This window comes from Mesitornis unicolor, unplaced genomic scaffold (assembly GCF_000695765.1).
Source record: "Mesitornis unicolor isolate BGI_N332 unplaced genomic scaffold, ASM69576v1 scaffold47985, whole genome shotgun sequence".
In the NCBI taxonomy this organism is placed as follows: Eukaryota; Metazoa; Chordata; class Aves; order Mesitornithiformes; family Mesitornithidae; genus Mesitornis; species Mesitornis unicolor.
In genome coordinates this window covers 14,884-26,346 of record NW_010188445.1, presented here as the reverse complement: position 1 = coordinate 26,346, position 11,463 = coordinate 14,884, and the positions used below count along the sequence as shown (strand labels likewise).

General features: G+C 39.3%; 1 protein-coding gene across 1 annotated transcript in view; it reads left to right on the top strand.

Moving 5' to 3' along the window:
• Window positions 1-2,510: 2,510 nt before the first annotated feature.
• LOC104541642 (talin-2-like) overlaps window positions 2,511-11,463 on the top strand; it is a gene marked incomplete at its 5' end in the record, with an annotated part of 10,375 nt that continues 1,422 nt past the window's right edge. Inside the window, 4 exons of the mRNA XM_010185751.1 lie at window positions 2,511-2,636; window positions 6,287-6,349; window positions 6,447-6,629; window positions 10,495-10,620. Coding sequence (XP_010184053.1) covers window positions 2,511-2,636; window positions 6,287-6,349; window positions 6,447-6,629; window positions 10,495-10,620 — 498 coding nt within the window. The remainder of the gene's footprint in view (window positions 2,637-6,286; window positions 6,350-6,446; window positions 6,630-10,494; window positions 10,621-11,463) is intronic.

Here is an 11,463-nt window from a genome sequence, read left to right as displayed (position 1 = left end):
GGGGGGATCTGTTATCTGATGAAATAACTAAGGTTTAGCTATCTGTGTTCCTGCTAAGCTTTACCTACTGCCTCACAGTAGAAGTTAATCCAGCCATTGTACAATAGCATTCTCACTAATGCAAGATTTGTTTTCTCTGCATTCTCTTTGATAGTAGTCATCTTTGCTTACCACTTCTGTGCAATATTTAGTCCACTCACTACGCTGAACTGAGTTCAGACAACCACTTTTCTTCAGCCTCTTTTTTGTGGCTGGTTTTTCACAAATCAGATACCATCTGGGCACATAAATGGCTGCCTAATAGATCAGAGTATGGCCATGGGCGTTTAATTAAACTTTATGAAAGAATGACACCTCCTTTATAATAAATAAGCAGATATTGAAATTCTCACTTGCTTAAGTTTGAATTCCTGATAATGCTGACATATAAAGAACACAGCTTATTAGTTTAAGTTTGTGGAGAAGGTGGTACTGATCTTCATGGAGGCTACTTGAGGGAGAAGCTAATCACTTGTCTCATAGATCTGGTTTGCTAAAGAAACCCAAGTAGCCCTCTCAAGTAACTTAAATCCTGCAAGGTGAAATTTTCTGCCGTGTATCACATCACTATATATATAGTTTGCTATGTTGCAAATGAAAATTTAAAAATTCTCCATAATGGGAGACTTGGACAGAAGTAGAAGTGCAGTAACAGTCTGTTAAATTGACTACCATCCAGTGGTACTTTTGCTGATATTTCCATTTAAGCCTTTAGTCAACTGAAATCAGAGTCAACAATGCATCAATTTTAATAATGAAAAGAAATCTGATCACGACTACACCGAATTTCATTTAGTCACTCAGGTTTTTGTGATGTCATGATTGAAGTAAGAGTTTTATAAATAAAACTTCAGGCCTGTTGCATATATTCAGGTCTAATGTAATAACCATTTATATACAATAATGGTTGTGATGTTACATTGCAAGCATTTCCAAAAATTCAGCTGGAACGTGATTTGTTCACTTTAAAAAATTAATTTCTTATGCTTCAGTTGATGGGATGAGCCAAATAGCAAGGCAAGACAAACACTTTTCCTTGAATTATGTGGCTTTTCCTAAAGGATAAGAAAAACTTTAAAGTGCCAAACAACTTCATCTACACATCAGTTTTTCTTTTCAAATAATCCTGTTTTTCTGGTGTCTACAGATGCTATAGTTTCATCTCCTGGACTTTGTTTTAGCTATGTGGCAGTTACGTGAAGTGCTGTAGGACTGAGCAGTGCTTGATGTGCCATTTTGTAATGATCTGTAATTACTTATAATTGACTACTATTTCATCAGATTGCAATAACATGAGAACTAAACCTGACTTAAATTTAGATGGATGTGCTTAGACTTGCAAATTAAGTGCCCAGTTTTCTAACTCAAACTGCTCTTTGCTGATGTTCCCAAAGTTAGTTATTTAACGCAAGAATGCTGTAGTTGCATAAGTTGGAAGAAACTTGTATTTCAAAAGCCTCATCTCTCACAAGGTGGTGTGTTATGGTATTGTATCCACTAGCCCTACTGGTCATACTGCATCGGATTCTGGTAGGCTTGTGAATTGATCACAAAGTATCTTCTGTTTGTTTATTTTGTATTAAAGAAACCAAACAGAATATATGGCCCAGGCCTGGTTATGGTTAAAATAACAATAGCCACTTATCTCTGTCTATTTTGTTAACTGTTCAGAAGCTAGTAAGTGTGCTTAAAGGGATTAATGTTTTCAGTATTGGTCTAAATTATTAGCAAGACAAGGAAGCTGTTGTTTTATGGACCAATAGATTCACATTTTAAGACAAGAAACCTCATTAGGAACAGCTGATGTCTCCATTTGCACATGCTTGTTGAAAGACATGTATGGATGACTGGAGTGTTCCACACAGACCTTTGGAACTTCTTCTCTCCAAGAAGACTAAACTGGACTGCTTCACAATGCTGCTCTCTGTGAAATGACAGCTCATTAATTCCGTGCACTTGCTTGGTATCTGCGTTACATTTCTTAGTATAGGTGAATGAGACAATGTGCATTTATCACTGTTCTTTTTTAATGCTTTAAGTCTTTAAGTATTTAGGAAATGGTCTACCTGGTTTAGCGATCCTGGAAGCCAGTATTATAGCACTACAAAGATAATCTTGATATGGAAAAACAAGAATTGCTTTTCAGACCTGCGCTTTTCTGAGTGTAGTTTTGAGTAGCCCTAGTGGAGTTAATATATTAGAAAGTTTAAGGCAGTTCTTTAAGTATCTTGTGTGATACTCAATTTCACATGTGAGCAGCCAGAAGGGCAACTTTCTATTTAAACTCACTTATGTTGACTCCCAGCTTTAGTCCACATGAAACTCCTTTGCGGAAAATGATGTTGTAGGTATTATTGAATTTACTGATGTGTTCCAAAGCCTTCTTGTCTCACTTTGTCTGTGTCCTTAGTCTTGAAAATACAGCTGCTTTCAGGTGAAAAATGTGTGACATTGTTCTTTCTTGGTTATAGCAAGCAGATGAGACTCTGGATTTTGAAGAACAGATCCTGGAAGCAGCTAAATCCATTGCAGCTGCTACCAGTGCCCTTGTGAAGTCAGCTTCAGCAGCCCAGAGAGAACTGGTGGCACAGGGAAAGGTGGGTAAACAGAACAACTGGCAACAGGAGGGGGGAAAAGCATCAAAATTGAATCTTGTCTCTAAATGTTCTCTGTTAAAACAGTTTAAAACAGTAGGAAAGGAGCTTGGGAATACTAATGAAAATGTAAAACTATTCATTGCTCATCACAATACATGTCCCAGGCCTGATTCTGTTTAAAAAAAACCCCCACAATTATGTTTGTTTAAACCTCAGAAGTGTAATCAAGTGTTTGGCTCTTCAGATGTTTCAGCTGTGGGGAGTTTTTGTGTTTGTGTTGGGTTTTTTTTCCATTTTGCAAAGATCTGTGATTCAAGCTAGTAATGTATAGTCCCACAAGGCAGCTTGGGGATTCAAAAACAAGTATCACAGTGTACAATACCACTCTGGACCAGAATAGCAAAGGGCTTCGCTAATTGTGCCCTCAATGTTTTGTTGTCTGATTCAATGGAGACACAGGCCTGCATGCAAATTCAGTACATGTAAGAGGACATGCTTGTAATTATTGTTGGGACCAATGGAAAGGGTGCTTATGACATGTGTTACCCTTTTGTTCTGGTCAGGATTGAGGTCTTTGTAATTAATTTCATATCCCTCACCATTTTGCTTTTTTTTTCCCTAGTTAATATACTTTGAAACTTAAAATCTGAACATCAAACAAATATGTTGCCTCTGAGAACAATTTGTTATAAGATCATTGTTGTTACATAGTTATAGTTTCAAATTTCAAAAAATTCTTTATTTTGAGCAGACAGTGACATGAATCCTGTCACAAAAGTGTTATGCTGTTTACTTCAGCTGGAATTGCTGGGGAGCTTTGTGCTTTTAGTTCCAGCAGAGCACTGAGCACTTGTTTCAGAACAATAGTGATGTAACTGCTTGAAAAGACCCACCATAAGCTGTAGCTATGGAACTTACCAGTACTGTATAAAACAAGACATTATTAATACCCTTTGAAATCTGGCTGTGAAGACAGTCTGAAAAAACGAGAAATTTGAGTTACCTGGTTCACTTAGATTGTTGTGCAGTCTGCTTTTATGTGACAAGACTCGTTCTTACTTGATCACAGAATCACACAGACTGTTAGGAGCTGGAAGGGACCTGAAAAGCTCATCCAGTCCAACCCCTGCCAGAGCAGGATCGCCCAGACCAGGTCACACAGGAACACGGCCAGGCGGGTTTTGAATGTCTGCAGAGAAGGAGACTCCACAACCTCTCTGGGCAGCCTGGGCCATGCTCTGGCACCCTCACAGTGAAAAAGTTTTTCCTCATGTTCAGGTTGAACCTCCTGTGCTCCAGCTTGCTCCCATTGCCCCTTTTCCTGTCATTGGACATCACAGAGCAGAGCCTGGCTCCTTCCTCCTGACACTGGCCCTTTACAAATTGATAACCATGAATGAGGGCACCCCTCAGTCTCCTCTTCAGGGGAGTTAGTTTCATTATGACATACAGCTTGCTTTACTTTCCTCACCACCATCACTGTAAAGTTATACAGAATAATACAGAATGTATTTCTATCCTGATATCAGCTCTTAATCTCCCTCGGGTAGTTTCAGCTTCTTTGCTCCCACAGATACATTTCTGTTTGTCTTTCAGATTCAGGCTAACAGCACTTGCATCCTATTCCACCCAAGTTTGGATAATTGCTCAAACAGCTTTAATCTGCTTGAGGAAAGCCGTAGCTTGCTGTTCTAATAGAAGCACACCTATCCAATATAATGCCATATTAGCAGATCTGTTCAGCCTGCTTTACTGAATTTAGCTGGTTTGCTTTTATCTGTCACTCTTCTATATTAACTTGCTGAAAGATCAGGAATTTTTGCAGCAAGTGGCTTTTACTGATAGTTTCTTGCCTGTTTGGAGGATCTGTAAATACTGTGGTCTTTAAGGGAAGAAATTAATCCAAACCAAAATCAAAACTTAATGAAACACCAAACTTCAGAATTATTAATGGCACATCCTCTCATGATGATACTTCTCGCAAATAAATAAAGCCATTAAGGTACTTCTGAAATAGCTAAGCCCTAACCTATTCTCCTTCTCTTCTTTCTTTACTAATTACTAGTGCTTAGGTAATTGTCACTGTGGTTTATCCTCTGACTGCTGTGGTGGCTTGTATCTCCAGGTCAGCCAGAAGAACAAGAAGTTGGCTTCTAAAATGGCTGACCAAATTCTTGCCCATAGTGAATGGCTCCAACCTGCCTGGTGGGAAGATTTTGTTATTGATACTGGGGAAAATGTTTTGCTTTTGTAAGAAACCTTCTGAGGAATGTGGTATGGACTCCTCTCAGAAAAGCATGACTGGGATGTAGCAGGAAGTTTGATCTGTTCCACATCCATCACTTCAGTACTGAACAGTACATAGTACTGATTATTGGCTTAGATTCCTCACTGACCTTTTACTTGGCATGAAGACAGTGGGAAGTTCTTACTCAACTGCATGGATGTGTGTGAACCAGGCATGTTCCTCTCCCAAATAGATTTCCAACATTTCTTGGTAAAGGCTGTGGAAGTATCTTATGGGGCAAACTGGTACAATATTGTAGTTGAGAAATTTTAAGTGAATAACTACTTTGCCCTTTGGAATTGTTATAAAAGAATTAATTCAGTGTTAGGCAACCATTTCAATTTCTGCAGTATAGGTGAAGTCTGGGAAGTTGGATCTGATCTGTCTTCTTCCACATCACTCCTCTATTCATTCACTCACACATGCGCACAGACACAAAATTCAGACCCTACCAACTAGACCCCTGCATCTGTGGTCTACTTAAAACACATTTTCTGAGGATGATTACACAAGAAAACCTCGTAACCTAAAGAATTATGGGACATAGTGTATTCATAGTCACCATAGCTATGAGAGAACACATCTTCTGTTTATGGTGATGCTACATGTAAGGGTTCGATTTTGATCCCTGGGATTCTCATCATGCATGAATCCCTGTTTCCATTTCTTTTAAAATACAAGAAGTTTCTGGACTATGTTTACATTTCACATCTTTCAGCTTCTCTCCCAAAAACTCCCAGACCCAGGCAACTGGAGGTGTGAGGCTGGCAACCAGCTATAGAATTTTGTTTAATTACTTTCATCTGATGTGGGAATAAACTGTCCCTTGGTTGTTGCCAGTACTGCTGATGCCATGAACACTTCAGTGAAATGGGCTGCTTTCCCCAAATGCCACTGTAAGGCAAGAAGGCAGTTAGATGGCTTCCATGTAGAGCTTTCTGTTTTGTACCTTCACAGTGCCAAAATCAGAATAGATTCAAGAATGATGTAAAGCCAAATGTGTTGTGGAGACAGAAATAAGTTATTTTAAAGGCCGGGAGATTAGGAACTTGCTTCATCTGTTGCTAAGGGCAAAGTCTTGGCTGCAACAACAATCATTACTGTGGGACTTCTGCACATGTTCCAAGGATGGGGCAATTCAAGCAGTGCAGTGAGTTAGACACCACATGAGCAGGCAGATGTGTGCTGGAAGCACACCTACTCTGACAACTAACTTTCAGTTGGATTTCTGCTCCTCTATGTGCTGGGTACAGTGACAGGTGCGGGTGTTTCCTTTTTTCATGGATTACTGTTTGTCTAAATCTGAGACAAAGCAATTGTATTTTCTGTTTCATTGTAAGCCATCTCTGAACTGTCTTTTCAGGTTGGAGCAATCCCTGCAAATGCAGCTGATGATGGACAGTGGTCTCAGGGACTTATTTCTGCTGTGAGTAGCTACTTCTTTTAAGGAAAACTTGCACCTGCTCTGAAGAAATAATATCCTGTGAGAATACACAGTGACTTTTTTTTTCACTGTCTCCTAGGCCCGAATGGTGGCAGCTGCAACCAGCAATCTCTGTGAAGCAGCTAATGCCTCAGTACAAGGCCACGCTAGTGAGGAGAAGCTCATCTCATCTGCCAAACAAGTGGCAGCTTCTACAGCACAGTTGCTTGTGGCTTGCAAAGTGAAGGCTGATCATGATTCTGAAGCCATGAGGAGGCTACAGGTACTTGTGTTCTTAATTACTGAAAACCCATTGTAGTGCTACGTAAACACTGTTTTAGTGCTGCATGAACAAACCCCAAATTTTAGGAATAGTTTCTTGAATTTTCAGAACCCTGCTCAGTTTTTCTTCCTTGGGGGATTCTGGGTCACTTTCATTCATCAAGGATTAAGCACTTGTCATTTGTCATTATTCTGCAGTAGCTACAGTTCAATTCACTGCTTGTTTTAATTTCATTTCTAAAAGATATTGAGAGATGCAAATGTTGACTGACCTATGCCAAGCCCTGGTTTAGTTGCAATATTGATAGATTTGTATTCGTGATAAGCCACACAAATGCATGAGCTGAGAATGTTTACTACGGGCATTCTTATAGCAACTGAGTATAGTTGGTTTCACTGAAATTATTTTGCATTCAGTTAGACTCCTAGTGAGCTTGCAAACAGGTAAGCAGACTTCAAATTGTTTCCACATGAGTATCTTCCTGACCTCTGCAAGATTACACATATGTTCAGCAAAGTACTTGCCGAAGTGCCAGCCTGGTTTGTAGTCAGTTTTCCGTTGTTTCTAGGAGTCAAGAGACGGCAATCGTAGATTGAACCTTTCTAACATCTTTATCAATTATCTGGATGAGGGGATTGAGTGCTCCCTCAGGAAGTTTGCAGACGACACTAAGTTGTGAGGGAGTGTTGATCTGCCTGAGGGTAGGAAGGCTCTGCAGAGGGACCTGGATAGGCTGAATCAATGGGCTGAGACCAATTGGATGAGCTTCCAAAAGCCCAGATAGGTCTGAAGAAATTTTACATAAAGAACAAATAGGAACTGGAACAAAATCAACTACTAGAGACTGTTTTCTCAGCTCTGCCAGGAAATTCAGGGTACTCAGTCACTGTAAGCAAATATTATTAAATAGACATCCAATGTGAAAATTTGGAAGGAAATATGAAAAAGAAACAAGCCCAAGCACAGGCTGAAATTGAACTTTGCCACTTTATCAAGCTTCATATTAGTCCCAAAATGAGTAATGAAGGGAAAAGCAGTTTTCACTTGGAAAGAATGTCCTTTATCATAGCAAAACCAGTGAGCTGATGTCTACCAAATATTTCTACTGGTGGATTTGCCAAAACTACTGAGGCTTTTCAGCTAGCTTTGCCCCTAACACAAATGTTTTCACATAGCTTTAATCAATAGGTTAAGTTCAGGAGTTTGAGTGTGTTAGTTTTCTCTTTCCTACCCCACAAACAACTGCAAGCTTTGGGAGAAGACATTTGAACTGCATTTCCCATGAATGCTAACTTGGAATGCACTATTACAGAGTCTGTTCCAGAACTTAATGAAACAAATGGAAATGTTTCCATTCTGTTTGGATGAGCTCCAGACTGAGCAGGCCAAATGTAAAAGAATTTGTCTTTGGGTCACTTTAGGTGGGTACAGAGTTAAGTTGAAAGGGAGATGAAACTGACAATATGGGATAGGACTGGGAGGAGATGGGGTTAGATTCAGAGCTGGTTCATGTGGTTTCCCCTCCTAGTGCCAGTGTGTCTCCAGCATGTGAGAGCAGGCTGTCTTGGCCAGCACCCTATGCGAGAATGAATATTCTCAGCACATGTGACACCTGGAGACATTGGGAACCACAGGACAGAGAGCTCTCTTCCTGTTCTCTCTCACTGCCTGTTACAACACTGCAAGTCCTTACCCTTTTTCTGCACATTGTGAAAGCACTGATGTTTATTGGTGGTGTTGATTGATTTGCTGTTAGGTACTAGGGTTTAAGGTTTAATACAAAAGCAGCCTCACTGGACCAGACCAGAAGTTCATTAAACCAAATCTATATCCTAATTCTAGCAGTGGCCACTAAGAAGTCTTAGAGAATCAAGAACAAGGTATGCATGTGCAATACTATTCTTTACCATGTTCTTAGACTCCAAGCATTTTCAACTTGGGAACTTCCCAAGACAGATGCAGATTCTGTGTGTTTAGTAACCCTCAGTGATTTTCTCCTCCTAAATTATCCAGTACTCCTAGACCCCATGTAAACATTTAGAGCTTAGTTGACACTTATGGGACAGTAAATTGACCTAGGACAGCTTGTCTGTCCCAACCTGCTTCTGCTGATTTAAATCCACACAATACAAATAGTTGAATGACATGCAAATCCACTCCTGTAGCACACAGGTCTCAAATTTCAGTTACAGGATAGGCACCATCACAGTGCTAGATTTAACCCTTCACATCCTTCTCTTCATGAAGTATCCAGTCGCTCTTGAGAGTACTTGGTGCAAAGGTAATGCTTGTGCAGCACCACTGAAGTCAATCTGAGTAGTGATAAATTCACGTCACTTTGCCCAGGCTATGTTACTGCAGGAGTGTTGATAATATGTTTTTTCTAGTATTTCAACTAAATTCTTCACAGTTAAGTAAGATATCTCTCCATAGCATTCCACTACGCACTGAAGACTTAGCTATGGTAGCAGGTGACCTCAGTGTTCCTCTTGCTCAGGAGCTGGAAATACCTTTGAATGGTGCTCTGTCCCATACTCAAAGTTGTTGCTTTGCTAAAGCACTTGAAATACATTTGGGGACCCACCTTTCAGAATTTGTATGTATAACTGAGTAGAAAACATATAGCTAGGTCCCCCTGTCAGTCCCTCAGAATGACTGACCCATGACTCCTCTTAGCACTAAGTCCACATCAGCCCTGAAGTCTCTTTTCTTGCCTCTGTCCTGACATTGATGAAGAGATAAAGATGTGGAAAGGAGGAGGATTCCAGTAAGAGCCAAGAAGTAGGCATAGGTCAAATTTTGGTGTATCAACTAATTTAGAATACAGAATATTAGATATAAGACTCATCTGAGAGTCACAAATTTAAAGGACGGCCAGTCCTATATGAAAGATCTCACTTATGGCTCCATGTGCACTACCCATCAAACCATGGACCATTCTTCTCCTAGAGCCAGTTTTCTACCACTTTCACCAGTACTTTGTACGCTGAAGCAAATTCAGTGCCAGAGCTTGCAATGCTGAGCCCTATAATACCATCATTTGTCTGCATAGGGTATTTCCTAGCCAATGGTCTTCAAGACCTCAGTGCTTCAAAAAAAGGTGCCAGCTCCATCTTTTAGCTTTAGTAGAAGAGATGTTTGCATTTTGATTGTGACAAGGACTCTTCTTCCACCCATCTCCATAAGGGTCACTCTGTATCCGTTAACCCAGTGCCTGTGGATAAGGTAATTACTGAGTATGCAATGTGGAATCTCTACTGCCAATATGTATTATAGCAAAGATAGCTTTAACAATGTTAAAATGCAGGTAGCTTAGTTACCTTTTTCTTTCTGATGCACAATTGCTGATACTGCTCACCTTGGACAACAAAAGATGTATTACAACTGTTTGACTGTTTATCTTTAGAAATCTGAGAATTTTTAAGGAAATAAACATTTAAGTTTGGCTGTGTAAGTGGCTAGTTAGCCCTGATGAAAGCCCATTAATTTAAAAACTTAATTGCCTTAAAATGTTTTTTATATATACTAGCTTTCATTTACTGTTCTTCCTCAAAAAAAAAATCTGATCAGTGTTGTGTATAACTTAAGTTATGATTTCAACCACTGTACTTCAAACTGCGGGGGGGGGAAATCTCATTTATTACTTTCCCGATTTCCAGCTTCTTAAATAAAGGAACTGTGTTCTTCTCTGAACCATTGATTTTGAAAGATTCATTTGCTTTTCACTGGCAAGAAAACCAGCAAAACAAACCACACCTTTCCTGTCTAGTCAAGCAAAGATGTTTTAGTATTGATGCTCAGGTGAATCCATGTTAGTTACATGTTTTTGTCATTTCTAAATTTCTTTTTTTTTTTTTTTTCAAAGGCTGCAGGAAACGCTGTCAAGCGAGCATCAGACAATCTTGTCAGGGCAGCCCAAAAAGCAGCGTTTGGGAAAGCAGAAGATGACGACATTGTGGTCAAAACAAAGTTTGTGGGTGGCATTGCTCAGGTTGGTACAGTCACCCAAGAAGCAAAGCAGAGAAAAACTATCATCACAGAAATAGGAAGCATAGTGTTACAATGTCTATCTGCTGCATTGCAGACTGGACAAATCTATGTAGAAATCTATGATAAATTACTTGATGACTGACTGTTAGATAACCACTGACATAACAGCAAAGTGATATGCTGTAAGATATCTACAGTTCTTCATTGAGTGTTTACCATAATAGCAGTTATGATTGTCCAATATCTTTTATTTTTGTTTTGATTAAGTTAATGGTTCTTTTCACACTTCTGTGACATAATTTAAATATTCCCAAATCTTAATGGAACACTAGTTTTGAATGTATATAATCTAGAAGTAGAGAGTGAGAGATAAGAACTGATGATATTTTGGTAGTTTGACCATAATAAAAATGGGAAAATAATACAGTATTTAAAAATAGATTGCAAGGCTTTGAGGTTGTACCAACTTCTGGATTCACCGTTACGAATGAGGAACACTATATACTGTGGTCACTACTTAAAAGATATTGAAATTTATCATTTCTGCATGTCTGTAGTACTGCCATTTTTTCCATTGGCATTTTGAGATGCAGGAAAATACTATGGATACTGCAGTAATGAGTGTCCAATTTTACTGTAACTCAAATGTTATCTAAGACATGGTCCATATCCTACATCCCTCACCCTGTTGAATGTTAGGGGAGCACAGCACTATAAAAATAATCATGGATGTATTGTGAAACTATGCTGGTAGATTCTTTTTTTCTTTTTTTAGTTCTCTTTAAGAAAGAAGTGGGAATATGATACTGTTCTTGATGGCGTAGTCCTGGAACCTGGAAAAATT